At 41.5% G+C, this 20,308-nt stretch overlaps 1 protein-coding gene across 1 annotated transcript in view; it reads right to left on the reverse strand.

The window, feature by feature from the left end:
• Nucleotides 1–20,308, reverse strand: part of SLC25A20 (solute carrier family 25 member 20) — a 30,946-nt gene that overhangs the window by 9,151 nt on the left and 1,487 nt on the right. Inside the window, exons 2-4 of the mRNA XM_004368505.2 lie at nucleotides 10,230–10,322; nucleotides 6,568–6,695; nucleotides 3,629–3,719 (exon numbers count right to left, since the gene is read on the reverse strand). Of these exons, the coding sequence (XP_004368562.1) occupies nucleotides 3,629–3,719; nucleotides 6,568–6,695; nucleotides 10,230–10,322 (312 nt within the window). The remainder of the gene's footprint in view (nucleotides 1–3,628; nucleotides 3,720–6,567; nucleotides 6,696–10,229; nucleotides 10,323–20,308) is intronic.

Consider the following 20,308-nt stretch of genomic DNA (forward strand, 5'->3'; position numbering starts at 1 on the left):
AGGTTTGAAACGATGGAAGACAGGATCAGCAAAATTGAAGACAAACACTTGGCTACAACTCTGTTTGAGGAAAAATCAGAAAAAAGAACAAAGAAAAACGAAGAATCACTGAGAATTATGTGGGATATAATCAAAAGCAAAAATCTGCAAGTGATCGGAGTTCCAGAACAGGAGAAGAAAACAGAAAACACAGACAGGATCATTGAAGAATTGCTGACAGAAAACTTCCCCAATATCATGCAAGATAAAAAGCTGACCATCCAAGAAGCTCAATGAACCCCATACAGGACAGACCCCAAAAGAAAATCACCAAGGCATATCATAATCACACTCACTAAAACCAAAGACAGACAAAGAATCCTGAGAGCAACTTGAGAAAAACAAAAAGTCACATACCGAGGAGAAACACTAAGACTAAGCTCAGATTATTTGTCAGAAACCATGCAGGCAAGAAGGCAATGGGATGACACACATAAAACCTTGAAAGAAAAAAACTGCCAGCCAAGAATAATATATCCTGCAAAACTCTCATTCAAATAGGATGGTGAAATTAGGTCATTTCTGGATAAACAGAAATTAGAGGACTATGTAAAAACCAAACAAAACTTACAAGACTTATTAAAGGGAGTCCTTAGAACTGAGAACAAACAACATCAGACAACAGGCTGAATATAGGACACAGGATTGTACTAGCCAGATACAAACCTAGGAAATGAACTCTTAAGGACCATGCAAAACCAAAAGAATTACAAAGGGAACCAGAGAGGTTAATTTGTAATTGACAACAGCATCAGAACAATAAAGGAGGGAATAAACGGTGTAGGGATAGAACCTTCTAATGGAGAGGAAGGCAAGGCGGTACCAAATAATAATAGACTGGTTCAAATCTAGGAAGGTAAAGGTAAATTTTAAGGTAACCACAAAGAAAGTTAACAAACCTACTCATCAAAATAAAGAAGAAAAACACAAAATCTCAGTAAAAAAAAAATCTAGAAAAACAAAAGAAATGGGAAAAAAAATCCACAAACAAAAGGAACTCAGCACAGGAGAGTAACAGGAACAAAGAAAATGTCAGCACCACAAAAAAAGCACTGAAAAATGCAATCCCACTCCTAGGAATATATCCTAGAGAAATAAGAGCCATCACACGAATAGACATACGCACACCCATGTTCATTGCAGCACTGTTCACAATAGCAAAAAGATGGAAACAACCTAGATGCCCATCAACAGAAGAATGAATAAACAAACTATGGTACATACACACAATGGAGTATTATGCAACAATAAAGAACAATGATGAATCTGTGAAGCATCTCATAATATGAATTAAACTGGAGGACCTTATGCTGAGTGAAATAAGTCAATCACAAAAGGACATATATTCTATGAAACCTCTACTGTAGAAACTCATGTAAAAGTTTACACACAAAAACAATCTTTGTTGGTTACAAGGGATGGGTGGGGGGAGGGGGACTAAATAGATAATAGATAAGTGGTAACTTTGGTGAAGGGTAAGACAGTACACAATACTGGGGAAGCCAGCATAACTTGTACAAGGAAAGGTCATGGAAGCTCCAGAGACACTTCCAAACTCCCTGAGGGACTGAATTGCTGGGCAGAGGGCTGTAGGAACCATGGTCTCGGGGAACATCTAGCTCAACTGGCATAACACAGTTTATGAAGACAATGTTCTACATTCTACCTTGGTGAGTAGCGTCTGGGGTCTTAAAAGCCTGTGAACAGCCATCTAAGATACTCCACTGGTCTCATCCCTTCGGGAGCAAGGAAGTGTGAAGAGAACAGGATACAAGGGAAAGATTAGTCTGAAGGACTAATGGACCACAGCTACCAAGGCCTCCACCAGACTGAGTCCAGTACAGCTAGATGGTGCCCGCCTATTACCACTGACTGCTCTGACCGGGATAACAACAGAGGGTTCTGGACAGAGCTGGAGAAGGATGTAGAACAAAATTCTAACTCACAAAAAAAAAGACCAGATTTACTGGCCTAAAGGAGACTGGAGAAACCCCGAGAGTATGGCCCCCCAGACACCCTTTTAGCTCAGTGGTGAAGTCACTTCCGAGGTTCACCATTCAGCCGGGGAGTGGACAGCCCCATAAAACCAAATGGGACTAATGAGGCAGAGCAGTCCAGGGACAAGGACTAGAAGGCAGAAGGGGACAGGAAAGCTGGTGATAGGGAACCCAAGGTCGAGTAAGGATAGTGTTGATGTGAAGTTGTTAACCATTGTCATAGGGCAACATGCGTACTGTTTAATGAGAAACTATTTTGTTCTGTAAACCTTCATCTAAAGTGAGAATAGCAGCAAAACTGAAAGAGCGTAGTCGATGTCATTGAACTGTGCATGTAGAAATTTTTGAAATGGTGTATCTTTGGCTATGTAGATTTTCACCAAAAAAAAAAAAAGGTCGAGAAGGGAGAGGGTTGACATGTCGTGGGGTTGTTAACCATTGTCACAGGGCAGTATGTGTACTAACTGTTTAATGAGAAACTATTGGTTCTGCAAACCTTCATCTAAGGTACCAAAAAAATAAAAAAACGAACTATCGATGTGAGATCAAATTGACAACAGCAACTCAAAAGGTTTGATGGGAGGCCTAGGGGGCAGTGAGTTGAAGATAACTGTGATGGAATAATTTGGAAAAGGACAGTGAGAATAGCAGCACAACTGTAGGAATGTAATCAATGTCACTGAATTGTACGTGTAGAAACTTTCGAAATGGTGTAACTTTGGCTATGTATATTTTCACCAAAAAAAAAAAAAAAATGGGTCCTCTAAGGTCGAGAAGGGAGAGTGTTGACATGTCATCGGGTTGTTAACCAATCATAGGGTTGTTAACCAATGTCATTAAACAATATATGTACTGACTGTTTAATGAGAAACTATTTGTTCTATAAACCTTTATCTAAAGTACAATAAAAGAAATTTAAAAAAAATTAAGTATAATAAAAAAAATTAAAAAACAAATATACCAGACCAAATGGGCAACTCCTGCCCAAAAGCAAGATGAGAAGGCAGGAAGGGACAGGAACTGGACACATGCTGTCACATTGTGGGGATTGCAATGAATGTCACAAAATAATGTGTATTGTTTATTGAGAAACAAATTTGCTCTGTAAACCCTTATCTAAAGTACAATAGAAAAACTTTTCTAGCAAGAATTATATATTAAATTATTTCAGCCATTAGAAGAAAGATGCAGTAACATTCCTTACTACAGGGTAAGACCGGATAACCAAGGTAGGCAATCAGTTCACACCCTCAGCCTGAGAACAACACCAGGCACTCTCAGGGCACCGGGGCAGGAGCAGCCTCCCTTCTACCTGATGAAATATGACTTACCTTTCAGGGTTCCTAAAGTGGCTGCTAATAAAGGCAGATAGGTCTGATCCGGCATGTCACAGGCGTGACTTTTTGGTTGGTTTGTTATATTGTCCTGATTCTTGATTGTCCTACGACTGCTTCCATATTTCTGAGAACCCTGAAATTGATTTGCACACCTGACCTGAAGTCTTTATAAAAGGTGACAGGAGATAAACATCCAGACAAAACTGTGCACTAAATGGTAAAAGCTAGCCGCCTCCACCCAGATCACACTCTTACCTGTAACAAGCACTTGATCCGCTCTCCTGGGGTCATGATTACTGTGGTGAATACGCCAGATAACATCCCAGCTGCAAACAGCTGGGGGTAGCTGCATTAAAAACAAAAACCATAGGCAGGCACCTGTGACTAAGACAGTGACTAACTACCCCAGACAGGGCAATCCCAGCAAAAACGATAGCTTTGTAAGAAAAAGTAAGTACTTGGAGTGGGCAGAAGCCCAGCCACAAATCAGATTTCACACAAAAGTCACGTTCCAGGTGCCTTCTATAAGGAGCCTGGGTGGTGCATGTTTAAGTGCTCAGCTGCTAACCTAAAGGTTGGTGGTTTGAACCCACTAGCAACTCAGTGGGAGAAAATAGCTGGCGATCTGCTCCTGTAAAGACTACAACCTAGGAAACCCTCTACTCGATGGCACACAGCCCACAGGGGCATTCTGATATCAAGTTTTCCAGGGCAGAGGTCTCAGTGCCAAGAGCAACAGGAGTTGCACACTCAAGTGGCCCCACCCACGGCAGAAGCTTTAGAGTATAAATTCCATCCCTGGGCCTTCCAAGCAGTGACTATGGACAAGTTCCAGGTCTCTCTAATCCTTGACTCTCTCTCTGTAAAATGCCGAGTTGTTAGAGAAAAAGCCTCTAACCAAGGATCTGGACCTCAGTCAACCCCAGTTCCCATCCTACCTTACCTCCCCTGGGTCACCAAGGATCTGAGAACATTTTAAGCCAAGACTCAAGCAAGGCAGCCTCAAGGCCAAGAAGAATGGCTGTGGTCACCTCCACAGGCCAAGGGGCATCCAGGTCAGCTGCAAGGAATTTATAAGACACTGAGAAAGGCTCAGACAGAAATCTCCTCTGGGCCTGGCAGCCACGATACCACCCAGGTAGGCATGATGGTCCTGTGGCCCCCCTCTGCAGGGAATGATCCTCCATAACCAGAGATATGGGGCCTCACTCCAGTGCCCACAGAATGAGCCACATTGAGTATGCCAAGGAGTATGGGGCTCCTAGCATCTATCTCCCCCTGTTGTCTGTACCACCTCTGAATCTTCCTTTTCTCTTGGGGATGAGCAATACCAACATGGTCTGGAGACACTGGGGCACAAAGCTACAATTAACAGCATTTCAGCAGTCTCCACAACTTAGCAAATGTTGCTGAAAACTTTTCAGAGTGGCCTGAGCCTCAGGCCCCTCCTGATCCCAAGCCCCAAAGGCTGAGTCTTCAGGCTGGTTCCAGTAAACAAGGAGCCCAAGTCCTGAGGAACAGATGCAAAATGGGGTAGAGAGACATTCACTACAGGTCCTTGCCTCCAGGCAGGACACCACCAGTCTCAGCAGCCCTGATTTTCCATGCACTCACCCTGGTCAGGGCTCACGCATCTGTCGCAGGCACACACCAGGCACACACGCCCAGCACACAAGCTGACTGTTACACAGGCAAGAGACTTGCTTTCATGCATGGCCTCCTTCACAATCACTTCACACTGCTGTCCTCAAGAGAAGCCCTCCTGGCAACTAAATTTCCCTCCATTAGACTAACATGTTCTATTCTTCTCAGGATGCCCGGATGGCCAGACCCCAAGCTGGGCACCTCTCCATCTCCTGGGACTGGGGACTTTCCTCTGAAAGGGGTCTCTCTGTGTGTACACATGGCACCATGGGGACATTCTATCACTGCCTGGTCCTTTCTGCCACCAGCACCCCACCCAACCCACGGAGGTACCTGTGAGAGCTGGACCTTCCTGGGCTTCTACCTCACCCATTTCAAAGCACTGGTAATGCTACTTTCCACATCACCCCCAAAAGTTACTACAGGGAGGTGAATGTGACAGGGCTGGCAGGATTATGGGGATGGGGTCCTAAGTGTCTCAGTCATTGCTTAGGCAGGAAGGGTGTTTCTCTGGGAGCTGATGTGGCTGCACAGAAACACAGGCCAAAGTACCGGTGATGACCCTGCTGGGGGGCCTCATGCATGGCTCTGTTACAGCTGTGAGCCAGCACAGGCACTGAAAAGCCACGCAGTCAGAAAGGATGTATCCTTCACACACATTCAGGGCTACCTGTGTCTGTTTATAGAAGCTGAGCACATTCAGAGGGTCCCAAGGACTCCAGAAAGAGTTTCATGTTACAAGCACCTCTATCTACATCCTAGACTCTCACTGGCTGTGGCCTGAAGTAGCAACAGAAGACAACCACATGGCAGCCTGGGTTTCCCTCCCTTGAGTTCCTGGATCCCAAGCCTGGCCAGCCTCTGTGGGTCCTGTGCTGCCTGCAACCCCTTCCAGGGGCTGTCACCCTGCTTGGCTCAGACTGAGGGCACCTTGTCATGTGATGTTTCTGCTCAGAATTCCCCAGCATCCTGAGAACCCCAGCTGTTTTCATTAATGACTCTGTAAATTCTGTGCTGTAATTCCAACTTAGCTGCCTCTTAACACTCAAATCCAACTTCTCGAAGTTTACTAAAAGAAAACATGCTAATCTATTTCGCTTTAACAGAGAAACTAATATCTGAAATAATTATAATCATATTATAATAATGTTATAAAAATAAAGGAAAAAGAAGTTGGAAGCTTCCCTTTTCTCAACCAGGTGGTGGAAAACAACGACGCTATTGCTGTTGCTGCTGTAGCACCAGTACTGTTCACAGCATTTTACATTCATTTTAGCATTCAGAGCTCCCAATAGCTCTGCGGGGTTGGTATTACTAGTATCCCCAGAAGCAATTATGACAACTAGGGGAGTAGTCTGGTTTTTTTCTTTTTCCCTTTTAGATCCCAGGGCAAAAGAAAATCAGCCACCTCTCTCATGCGAAGCTCCCAGGATCCTATCTCAGGGGCCCAGGAGGACATCCCTTGCCTGTCTGCCAAGGTTCTTTCCTGTAACCCATGTCATACCATCAGGCAGAACAGCACTGAGTGCTCTGCGCCCACAAGTACTCACCTGAGCACGTCCTCTGGGGATTTCTGTTGCAGTCTCTTCCCCAAACCATATCCAAAGAAGCAAACAGCAAACATGGGGGTGACGCCAATGATGGGGGCAGCCATGCCCCGATACAGTCCTGTGATGCCCTGCAAGAAATCATTGAAGCAGGAGCTGTTTACAGACACCAGCCACCCCTTACGCCACTGAAACAGGGAAGCAGCGTGTCGTCTAACCTGTGGCTTTCTTCCTTTACCTCTCCTCCAAGCAAGGAGAGCTTTAGAATGGAAGAAAACCCCTACATTTATCAGAAATAATTTTCCGCTTATATACTGCTAGAGGGAGTGGAAAGAGGTCCCATTCTGCAAGGCAATCTGGCAATATGTATATATCCTTTTGTCCCAAAATTCTCCATCCAGAATTTATTCTAAGGAAATATTCAGAGATGTAAAAAGAATGATGTCAGACATCTATAAGGTGCCAAAACTTTGGAATGAATCTAAAAGCCCCAAAGAGGAGACAAATTTATGGGAATTCCATAAATGGACTATCACACAGTCATAAAATCACATTGTAACCAGGGAAGAGACTACTAAGCAAAAAAAACAAGCTACAAAACAGATACAATGTGATCTGATTTCCTTGGGGTGAAGTTACAAGTGATTAAGAAATTTTTGTATTTTCTAAGTATCAAGACATGTTATTTTTAGTATTAAAAAAATAATAATATTAGGACTGAACATCAATTTTAACCAGTACAGTTTGGTAATGAAAGCAACTATGTGGTAGCCAACAAATAATTAGACAGACAGATAGACAGATGATATTCCAACTAAATGAGGTAGTAAGCCAAGGAATAGGAAGATCTGAGAGCCAGGAGACCAGGCATTCACCCCAAGAGAGGGGAAGGGGCTTGCCAAGATGGCACTGGGTACAAAAGGCCTGGGAAGCAGCACATCCAGATGGGAGCAGGAGGAGGAGGACTCCGAGAGGGATGTTTCCAAGAAAAAACAGAACAAAATAACACACACTGGAACAACAGACTATAGCTGTTTGGGCAGTGGAAAACCAAACGGAGAGGTATTCTACAGAGGAGTTAGGGTACAGGATGACAGAGACAGTGACTCAAAAAGAAAACCCAACAAAAGACATTGACATGATCATTAACCTAACCCCAAGAGAAACAAAAAGTTGCAAAGGAAATGAAAACACACATCACGGTACATTATTTGGTAAAGAGAAAAAAATCATACAAAGTTATAATCATGAAAACAGTAAGATGGATTAAACCACAAAGTGTGATACAAAATTATACAGGCAGGGCAGAGAGGGGATAGAAGTGTAAGAGTTAAAAATCATCTACCACAAATGGATAGCTAAAACACATTAAAAATGTATATAAAGTATAGTAGTAAATGCATATCATATAGAAATGGGTACGTAGAAACTGTACCTGTCAGCACCTGCCTGGATCTTGCAAAGGCCTAACACTGCTACAGGCTACAGGTGGCCTCACTGAGGACAAAGTACAGAGGCAATAAATAGGAAAGGATGAATGGGACAGGGAAGGTTCTAAGGAAGATCTATAGAATCCATGACAAATTCTTTCAAAGCACCTCCCACAGCTCCCCACCTGGGCCGAGGCCACCTAGGTCTTGAAGGGCCAAATCCATGCCTCCGACAACTTGTCCAGCCTTCCTTCCACTCTGCCAGCCCGCTCAGCTCCATGCAGCACAACTGAGAGCCCTGCCTGGCAGCTCCAGAAAGCAGAGAGCTCACTCTGGCATAGCAAAAACCACAGACACCACAAACATGGACTAAGGACTCCTACTTGATTCTGCAGTCAGTTGGGTTTATACAAGCGATTTTCCCCAGGTCCCCAGCACCCAGCACACTGCCCACTCCCAGACAAGTATTCAATAATGTTTGTCAACTAAGAGGCGTTGAAAACTGCCTCTCTTCTGTAAGGGCTGACCAGAGCCTAGAGGATCCACTGGGCACTGATTAAACTCCATCCTGGGCACCACAGATGCAAGCAGTTAACACTTTATAGAAGAAAGGGCAGCACTGCTTCACCCAAGGGAGCTCGAGTGGACCCCACCTCGAAATCTTCCTCCTACAGATGAGTCCTGCAAGAACCCTGGGAACAACCTCTCCTCCAAGGCTAAGACCATTACTTAACAGCATTTCCTTTTTATCTGGGTGATACCTGCCTCTCACTTCCTAAGTCCACATTTTTAATAGAGTGTTTATTCATTTGACAATTATGTTTTAGGAAACAAAGAAAGAGAAAATGTCCTAAGAAGGTCTTTTTACACATGTGCTAATGAAGTGAGTAATAAATATGACTAATATTACTTTTTAAAAATTCCATGTTTTTACTCTTCAAAATATCTGAAAAATTATGTAATCCAATAAACCTGAACTGATTTAATGTCTCTGTTTAGAGATTTAGAAAATCTGTTGGCCTCACTAAGTGTTTCTGTGACTGGTTGACTTTTCCTCCAGACTTCACATGAGCTTCTGCCACTGACTCCTGGCAAACTGACTGATCCAGATTGGTATTTTCCTTCCATTTCATATCTCCAATTATTTCTCACCAATTCCCGTTGGTCTTAATTCTGCCTTCCAAAGACAGAACCATTTTATTAGCATCATGGGATTTGGTTTCTTGGTTTGGAGGTATAGGGTCATGGTTTCATGGGACATCCCAGTTAACTATTATTGCTATTATCGTGTGGTAGTGCTTCTGTTCAACCTCATTGTTTACTGCATAGTGCCTGGGGTCTTAAGAACTTGCAAGCAGCAATCCAAGGCACAACAGTTGGTCTCTATTTGCCTGGAGCAACAGAGAAAGAAGGAGAGGCAGGCGGAGGAGGAGGAAATGGAGTGTGTGGCTAACTACCTCCATGAACAACTGCCTCCTTTGCCATGAGACCAGAAGAACTGGATGGTGCCTGGCTCTTTGATCAAAAAGTCTACAGAAGAATCCCGATCAAGAGGAGAAAATGCAGAACAGAATTTCAAATTCTCATGGAATCTAGACTTTCTGGAGCCAACGTGGCTGGAACCCTTAAGACTATTGCCCTGAGATAACGTTTAAACCTTAAACTTAAACCAAAAATACCCCCTAAAGTCTTCTTTAAACCAAACAATAGTTTAGCTTAGTTAGTAAAGAATGTCTGCCTTGAGCATTGTGTTCTTTTAAAGAACTATCTATAAGGGATCAAATTAACAATGACACCTCAAAAGATTAGATAGGAAACTTAGGGGGCAGTGAGTTTATGTTAATGGAGAAGTAATAATTCAGAAGAGGAGAGTGAGAATGGTTGCATAACTTGAAGAATGTAATCAATATCACTGAATTGTACATTTAGAACTTGTAGGATTGGTGTATGTTCTGATGCGCATAGTCTCAACAACAACAACAACAAAAAGAAAATAAATTATTAAAACAGGAAAAACAACAACAAAAAAACAAACAGCAGCTAGAACTATCAAAGACTCCAGAGCAGGTATAACAGAAGGAAGGCCTGGAATGGCACAGTGAGGGAGCCACAGCTATGGGCTAGACCTCCAGCAGAGCTGTGAAAAGTTACCCTACCCACTTGGGTGAGCAACAAACCAACCCTGTAAATGTGTTCCTCCGAGTCAGAGGAATGCCCAGCACCAAGACACCGTACCTCTCTAATAAGAGTCTTCCGGAAACAGTCAAAGGTCCCAGAGTACATGGGAGGCTGTACAGGTGGACTTGAGGGCTGCGTCTGCAGTCGGACCTGAAACCAGAAGTTAAAACATAGTCATCTCCCAGATTCAGAACTGCCTGTCAGCAGCAATGGCCCAAATGTCTCACAAACTATGAACAGAAAAATCTGTACCTGGGATGCCCATGTCTTCAGCATCCACTTAACCTGCTGGATCCAGACTTCTCTTTCCTCCAATTCACTCAAAACCCTACACTCACAAGTCATTAGACTGCTTTTAGAGAGTGGCAATTTCTTTGATTTCCTCATTCACTTATTTCCATTATTTACTTCTTATCTAATAAATTCCACAATGATTCAACGGAATAAGTATTTCCCATTTACAGACAAAGAGATCAGGCTTAGTGAATTTAAGTGGCATGTCAATAATTGGAGAAAGTGAGCTGAGGCCAGACCTGACTGATGACAAAGCTCCAGGCCTCAGCTACCACCCCCATCCATGTGTAGTGACGTCTTGGTTAGGTACAATGCCCAACAAAGGCATTTTGGAGTAAGGAAGATTTCATCCTACTTTTCTTGGTCCTCATCATTCTTGATCTTTTGATGTATTTAATGCTTCAAACTGTCTCTCTCTTTAAATCTCCCTTCTTAGTGCTCTCCCTTTTGTCTCCTTTTTTACCCTCGACATTCTCCAGAAGCACTCTACTTCTCTGGCCCAATCCAGGGCTTCGCTTCTGCTCAGTGACGCCATCATCAGACCTTCTCCCCCCATCAACTTTAGGCCTACATTTTCAACTGCCTGGGAAAGCTCTCCCTATTCAAGCGCTTCCCATCTGCCTCAAATAGCCTCCAGAATCTCACCCTCCTCATGAATGCCCCGTTTGTATCAGAGTCATTGTCCTACTCTCTCTTTCCTGGGATTTGAACCCTAGCATCATCTCCGACTACTCCCAGCTGTTCTTCCTGCTGTTATCACTCAAGCACCAAGTCCACTGGAGTGGTCCTATCAAGAGGCTCCCAGAATCATTTCTTCCTCTCTCTTTCTGAGTCATTCTCCTAGGCCAAGCCCTCATCCATTCTTACCCAGTATGGTGCTTTTCAATTCTGTCTGCTCATTCCTTGACACTCTCCCCCTTCAAAAGGTGAGGGGTAGATCCTAATTCCCCTACCCTTGAATGTTGGCCAGAATGAGTGACTCACTTCTAACAAATAGATGTGGTGGAATTGATGCTATGTGGTTTCTGAGGCTAGATGATAAAAAAAGTCAGCTTCTCCCTGGTTCTCTCTTTCCAGAATTACTTGCTCTGGGGGAAGTCAGTCACCGTGTTGTGAGGATACTCAAACAGCGTGGAGAAGCTCGTGTTGTGGGGAAATGAGCTCTCCTGACAACAGCCAGCACCAACTTGTCAGCATGTGAGTAAGACACTTGGAAGTCAATGCTTCAAATTAATACAGCTCCAGTCAATTTTGTTTTTTTTTTGGCTTTCTTTCACATGCCATAAGATTTACCTATTTAAAGTGTACAATTCCATTGTATTTAGTATATTCAACAGAGTCGTGCAACCATCATTATAATCAATTTTAGAACATTTTCATCACCCCAAAAAGAAGCCCTCTACCCATTTAATAATCACTCTCCATTCCTCACTCTTCTCAGCCCCTAGCAACCACTAATCTACTTTCTGTCTCTATGGATGTGCCAATTCTGGACATTTCATATAAGTGGAATCATACAATTATAGTCTTCTGCGCCTGGCTTCTTTCACTTAGCATAAAGTTTTTAAGGTTATCTACATTGCAGAATGTCTTGGTACTTCATTCTTTTTTACTGCCGAATAATATTCCATTTTATGGATATACTGCATTTTGTTTATCCCTTAGATAAGGCAACTAAGGGTTTTGTTTTGATTTAAAGAGAGGTTCTCAAGACTAAAATGCCTGGAACTAACAAGATCTCTACCTGGATTAAAATGCCTGAAACAGAGGAGGCAGTCCAAGATGGAGTAGTTAGACAATTCATAATGTTTCTCTTACAACAAAGACCTAAGAAAACAAGTGAATCTGATATAGATGACAACCTTGCAACCTTGAGCATCAAAGACAAGGCTGAAGAATCGGACTGAGCACCAAGTGGAGGGAGAGATAGTACAAAAAAAGCAGACACGGAGAATTACAGATTGCCAGTGCCCCGCTAGCCAAACCTGCATAGCGTGGCCATACTGAGACAAAGCAAGAAGCGTTCCCAGCCAAAACCCCCATCACCTGGTGCAGCCAAGCAGAAGCAACTCTGCACTCATGTCCAGAGCCAGGCAGGAATGGTTCCCGCCCTGCAAAAGTTCCCGCCCTGCACACACCTTACTCACTGGGCCCACCCGTGTCCCCTGTGCCCACCCCCCTTTGCCCAGCCCCCTTCCCACACAAGATCACAGTCTAGCAGCATCCACCACCACCCCACCCCCTAAGCCAGGAGCCCATGGACTGGAGGCACCCGCCCCTTCACTCAGCCACTGGCGCCAGGGGCCCAGGGACCTGCAGCACCTCCTATTCCCACCAGCCACCTGTGCTGGGGCCCAAGGGCCAACAGTGCCTCCTACTCCCTCCGGCCACCCACACCGGGGACCTGAGGGCCAGCAGTTCCTCTCACTCCTTCCAGTCACCTGTGCCAGGGGCCTGGCAGCTGGCAGTGCCTCCTACTCCCTATAGCCACCTGTACTGGGGACCTAAGGATTGGATGCAGAACATCCCCCATGGCACATTCTAATGGACAAGGGCACAGCTTCCAACTGGGCACCCGTGGACATGTGACATCCCCCCACCTCATCCCCCACATCGCCTCCTCCCCATAACCAGAAGCTTGTGCCCACTCCAAACACCCCCATGCAGCCCTGACCACCCAAGACTGTTGGTGAGAGTTTCCGAACCAGCCACCCAGTGATCAATAACCCAGGCAGTCTTGCCCCAACCACCCAGCAATTGACAGAACACATATACAACACCCAACCCAGCGACCAGGGAGAACGTCCCCTGTGTCCATGGCCAGGTGACTGGCCAGACAGATACATCACCACACCAGAAATGCCAGCTACATCCTCAGCTGCCCTGCAAGACCAGCAAACAGAGACCCATGCGCATGCACTGAGTTGCTGACCCCCCCACCCAAAGACAGCAGATGAGAGCTGCAATGCAGCCAGAATAGAGGTCAGAGTAGCACACACATCCAGCCTACTTGGATATACCAGAGCAAAACAAAAATACAGGACATAGCAAACAAACAAACAATAAATAAACATAATAACTTGTTGATGCTTTGGAGACAACAAGACAACAGCAAATCACATAAAGAAGCAGGACAAGATGGCTCCAGCAAGTGACCAAAATAAAGAACCAAAAAACTTTCCAGAGGAAGAAATGGTAATGAAACTATCTGATAAGGAATTCAAAGACTAATATACAGGGCTCTCCAAGAGATCAAGAAAAACACAGACAAAATCAAGGAACACAGACAAAATTAAGGAAAATACAAACAAAGCAATAAAGAATTCAGGAAAACAATACAAGAAAAAATAAATTAATTAATTACAAACCATATTAAAACAGCAACTAGAAATCCAAAAGATTAACAATAAAAATTTCAGAGATATACGACTCAATAGACGGATACAGGAGTAGAACCAAAACAATACAAGACGGAATCAGCAAATTTGAAGACAAATCCCTTGACACCAATTTGTTTGAGGAAAAATCAGAAAAAAAGAATGAAGAAAGCCTAAGAACTATGTAGAACACTATCAGTAGGAAAAATTTGCACATGATCAGGGTTCCAGAACAGGGGGAGGCAATCGAAAACACAAAGCGAATTTTCAAAGATTTTCTGGCAGAAAACTTCCCTAATATCATGAAAGACAATAGATATACACCCATGAAGTTCAACAAACTCCATACAGGAGAGCCAACAGGAAGTCACCCAAACGTATCATAATCAAACTTGCCAAAACCAAAGACAAAGAAAGAATCCTGAGAGAGCTTTGAAAAAAACAAAGTCACCTACAAAGGAAACAAATAAGACTCAGCTATGATTACCCAGCAGAAACCATGCAGGCAAGAAGGCAATGGGACAGCATATACAAAACCTTAAAAGAAAAAAAATAGCAAACCAAGAATTATATATCCAGCAAAACTGCCTCTTAAATACAATGGTGAAATTAGACATTTCCAGATAAACAGAAATTAAGGGAATTTGTAAAAACCAGAAATTAGACATTTCCAGATAAACAGAAATTAAGGGAATTTGTAAAAACCAGACCAAACTTACAAGAAATATTAAAGGGAGTCCTTCGGATAGAGAACCAATAGCAGACAACAACCTGAGATTAGGACACAGGACAACATCAGCCAGATATCAACCCAGATAAAGAAGTCTCAAAAATAAAAGTTAAAAGACTGAATTCAAAGAACCAGAGACATCAATCTGTAAATGATGACATCAAAACAAAAAAGGAGGGATAAACAATGTAGCTATAGAACTTTCATAGGGAGAGGAAGTCAAGGAGATAGCAAGAAATAAAACACTGGTTTAAACTTAGGAAGATAAAAGCAAATTTCAAGGTAACCGCAAAGAAAGTTAACAAACCTACTCATCAAAATAAAAAAGAAGAAAAACATAAAGACTCAGTAAACACAAAATCAACAACAACAAAAGAAATGAAAAGAAAATCCACAAACAAAAAGAACTCAGTACAGAAAATTAAGTGGGACAAAGAGACTGTCAACATCACACACACAAAAAAAAGTACAATGAAATGACAACAGTAAACACATACCTACTGATAATCACACTGAATGTTAATGGCTTAAATGTAAGAGGAAAGAGACACAGAGTAGCAGAATGGATTAAAAAAACAAACAAACAAGATCCAGCAACATGCTGTCAACAAGAGACACACCTTAGATACAAAGACATAAACAAACTAAAACTCAAAGGATGGGAAAAAATGTATCAAGCAAACAATAACGAAAAAAGAATAGGAGTGGCAATATTAATCTCTGATAAAATAGCCTTTAAGGCAAAATCCACCATAAAAGATAAGGAAGGACATATTATATAATGGTAAATCCACTAAGAGGACAAAACCATAATAAATATATATGCACCCAATGACAGGGCTCCAAAATACATAAAACAAACTTTAGCAGCATTGAAAAGAGAAAGAGACAGTTCCACAATAATAGTAGGAGACTTAAACACACCACTTTCGGTGAAGGACAGAACATCTAGAAAGAAACTCAACAAAGACACAGAAGATCTAAATGCCATATATCAACCAACTTAACCTCATACACAGATATAGAACACTTCAACCAACAGCACAGCATACATTCTTTTCCAATGCATGTGTAACAGTCTCCAGAATAGACCACATTTTAGGCCACAAAGCAAGCATCAACAAATTTCAAAATGCTGAAATAATACAAAGCATTTTCTCTGATCACAACACCATAAAAGTAGGAATCAGTAACAAGAAGAGCAAACGGAAAAAAATCAAATACATGGAAACTGAATAACATCTTGCTTAAAAACCACTGGGTAACAGACGAAATCAAAGATGGAATTTAAAAAAAAAATCCTATAATCAAATAAGAATTAAAACATATCTTTCCAAAACCTTTGGGACACAGCAAAAGCAGTGCTCAGAGGTCAAGTCATAGTAATAAATGAACATATCAAAAAAGAAGGGCCAAAATCAAAACATTAATCCTACAACACAAACAAATAGAAAGACAGCAGCAAAAGAAGCCCACAGTCACCAAAAGAAAGGAAATAATCAAGATTAGAACAGAAATAAATGAATGGATCAACAAAATGACAAACTATTGGCCAAACTGACAAAAGAAAAGCAGGAGAGGTAGCAAATAACCCCAGTAAGAAATGAGATGGGTGACATTACAACAGAACCAACTGAAATAAAAAGGATCATAACAGAATACTATGAAAAATTGTACTGCAACAAATTTGAAAACCTAGAACTGGACAAATTTCTAAAAACACACAACCTGCCTAAACTAACAGAAACTGATGTAGAAGAACTGAACAGACCCATAGCAAAAATAGAGTTGAAGAGGCAATAAAAAAAACTTCCAACCAAAAAAAGCTCTGGCCCAGACGGCTTCACTGGGGAATTCTATCAAACATTCAGAGAAGAGCACACACACCAATACTATTCAAAATATTTCAGAGTATAGAAAAGGAAAGAGTATTCCCAAATTCATTCTATAAAGCCAGCATAACCCTGACACCAAAGCCAGGCAAAGACATCACAGAAAAAGAAAATTACAGACCAATATCCTTCATGAATATCCCTATAGGGTCGCTATAAGTCGGAATCAACTCAATGGCAACAAGTTTGCTTTTGGTTTTATCCCTCATGAATACAGATGAAATAATTCTCAACAAAATTTCTAGCCAATAGAATTCAACAGCATATGAAAAAAATTTTACATCATGACCAAGTGGGATACATACTAGGTATGCAAGATGATTCAACATCAGAAAATCAACGTAATCCACCACATGTACAAAGAAAAGAAAAGACTCACATGATCATCCCAATCAATGCTGAGAAGGCATTTGACAAATCCCAACACCCATTCCTGATTTAAAAAAAAAAAAAACTCTAAGCAAAATAGGAATAGAAGGGAAATTTCTCAACATAAAAAAGGCATTTATACAAAACCAACAGCCAACATTATTCTCAACATGGAGACTGAAAGCATTCCTCTCGAGAATAGGAACCAGACAAGGATGCCCTTTATCACCACTCTTATTCAACATTGTGCTGGAAGTCCTAGCATTCAAATTGTTAAGGAAGAAGTAAAAATATCCCTATTCGCAGATGATATGATCCCATACATAGAAAACTCCAAAGATTCCACAAGAATGCTACTGAACTAATAGAAGGATTCAGCAAAGTAGCAGAATACAAGATCAACATACAAAAATATGTTGGATTCCTCTACATCAGCAAAGAGAACTTTGAAAAGGAAATCAGGAAAACAATACCAATTACAATAGCCCCCTAAAAGACAAAATACTTAGGAATAAATCTAACCAGGGACATAAAAGACCTATACAAATAAAACAACAAAACACTATTGCAAGAAACCAAAAGAGACCTACATAAGTGGAAAAACATACCATGCTCATGGATAGAAAGACTCAACATTGTGAAAATGTTAACACCACCCAAACCGATCTATAGATATAATGCAATTCCAACCCAAATACCAACAGCATTTGTTAAGAAGATGGAAAAACTAATCACCAACTTTGGAAAGGAAAGAGGCCCCAGATAAGTAAAGCATCATTGAAGAAAACAAACAAAGTAGGAGGCTTCACACTACCTGATCCCAGTACCTACTACATAGCCATGGTAGTCAAAACAGCCTGATGGTGGTACAATGACAGACACATAGACCAATGGAAAAGAATTAAGAACCCAGACATAAATCCACCCACCCTATGGACAGCTGATCTTTGACAAAGGGCCAAAGTTCATTAAATGAGGAAAAGATACTCCCTTTAACAAATGGTGCTGGCAAAACTGGATGTCCATTTCTAAAAAAATAAAATAGGACCCATACCTCACACTGTACGCAAAAACTAACTCAAAATGGATCAATGACCTAAATATAAAACTCAAAACTATAACGATCATGGAAGAAAAAATAGGGACAATGCTAGGGGCCCTAAAATATGGCATAAATAGAATACCAAACATAACTAAAAATGCACAAACAGGAGAAGATGAACTAGATAAATGGGACTGCCTAAAAATTAAACACTTAGCTTATCAAAAGACTACTCCAAAAGAGTAAAAAGAGAACTCACAGACTGGGAAAAAAATTTTGGCTAAGACATATCTGACAAGGGTCTAATCTCTAAAATTTATAGAAAACATCAACATCTCAACAACGAAAAGACAAACAATCCAATTAAAAAATGGACAAAGGATATGAACAGACGCTTCACCAAAGAAGACATGAAAAACAAACACATGAAAAAATGCTCGTGATCATTAATCATTAGAGAGATGTAAATCAAAACCACAATGAAATACCATCTCACCCAACATTACTGGCACTGATCAAAAAAAAACAGAAAATAACAAATGTTGGCAAGGTTGTGGGGAGACTGGAACTCTTATACACTTCTAGTGGGAATATAAAATGGTAAAACCACTATGGAAAATGGTATGGCGCTACCTCAAAAAGCTAGAAACAGAAATACCATATGATACAGCAATCCCACTCCTAGGTATATACCCTAAAGAAATAAGAGCTGTGGCACAAACAGACATGCACACCCATGTTCATTGTAGCATTATTCACAATAGCAAAAAGATGGAAACAACCTAAGTGCCCATCAACAGATGAATGGATTAACACACTGTAGTAATACACACAATGGAATACTACACAACGATAAAGAAAAATGATGAATCCACAAAGTATCTCACAACATGGATGAATTTGTATGCTGAGTGAAGTAAGTAAATCACAAAAGGACAAATATGAGATCACTATAATAAAAAACAAGAAGAAGTTTACACATTAGGAAAAAAAATTATTTGATAGTTACAAGCGATGGGAGGGTAAGGGAGGGAAAATTACCAAACAGATAGAAGACACACGTTAATATTGGTGAAGGGAAAGACAATACATAATGTGGAGGAAGTCGGCACAACATGTCCAGCGCAAAGGAGGTCACTGAGAGGAACGCAGGAACAAAGGGCAACAACAGTAATTAGTATAGCATAGACAATCCTGCAACAATAGTATTAAAACAATAATTTACAAATGGATATATAGGAAGATAGGTATGCCAAGAGGTGTGGGAGGGTGTAAGGGAACACACTCACCTGCAGATATACAGGTTTGATGGTGGATATTACTACATACTTAACTGTAGGTGCTTGTTATATATTAATATAGACAATGGAGCACACAAGAGCCACAGCCAGGGCAAACTCTTAGACATAACCCAACACCTAGGATGAAGTTCCTAGGCTCTAAGGCAAAGGACCATAGACTCAGGAGACATCTACATCAACCAGCACAACATAGTTCATAAAGACAAAGTTCTGCATCCTACTTTGGTGAGTAGCGTCTTGTCTTAAAAGCTTGCAAGCGGCCATCTAAGATACAACTATTGATCTCTGTCTAGAGCAAAGGGGAGTGAAGAAAACCAAAGACTCAAGGGAGCAATTAATCCAAAGGACTAATGGACCACATGTACCATGGCCTACACAACCCCGAGACCAAAAGTACTAGATGGTAACTGGCTACCACCACTGACCTCTCTGACAGGGATCACAAATGAGGGTCCCAGACAGGGCAGGAGAAAAATTGTAGAATGAAAAATCAAATTCACAAAAAAAAACAGACTTACTGGTCTAACAGAGACTGGAGGAACCCCCAAGACTATTGCCCTAAGACACCCTACTGAACTGGAATTGGAAACATTCCCAGACTCCACCTTTCAGCTAAACCATAGACAGGTCCATAAAATAAACAATAACACCCGAGAGGAAGGTGCTCCTTAGAACAACCAATTATATGAGATCAAAAGGGCAACATCTGCCCAAAAGCAAAAATAAGAAGGCAGGAAGGGGTAGAAAATCAAGACTAAAGGAAATGTGGAACCTAGGGCAGAAACGGGGAATGACATCAATGTCATGGAACACTTTATGTACAAACTATCAAATGGGAAATCAATTTGCTCTGTAAACTTTCATCTAATGCACAATAAAAAAAAAAAAATTTTATATAATAAAATGCCTAAAACAAACAACTCAGAAAAGGAGAGTGAGAATGGCTGCACAGCTGGAAGAATGTAATCAGTGTCACTGAAATGTACATGTAGAAGCCGCTGAATTTGTGTATGTTTTTCTGTGTATGTTCTCCACACAAAAAAGAAGTCTGAAATGAGATCTCTGCCCACATGGATCAGGAATAGGAAGAAAGACCAGACAATCCTCCTCCCTTAATGGAGAGTGCTGCTT

This window comes from Trichechus manatus, unplaced genomic scaffold, assembly GCF_000243295.1.
Source record: "Trichechus manatus latirostris isolate Lorelei unplaced genomic scaffold, TriManLat1.0 scaffold00001, whole genome shotgun sequence".
NCBI lineage: Eukaryota > Metazoa > Chordata > Mammalia > Sirenia > Trichechidae > Trichechus > Trichechus manatus.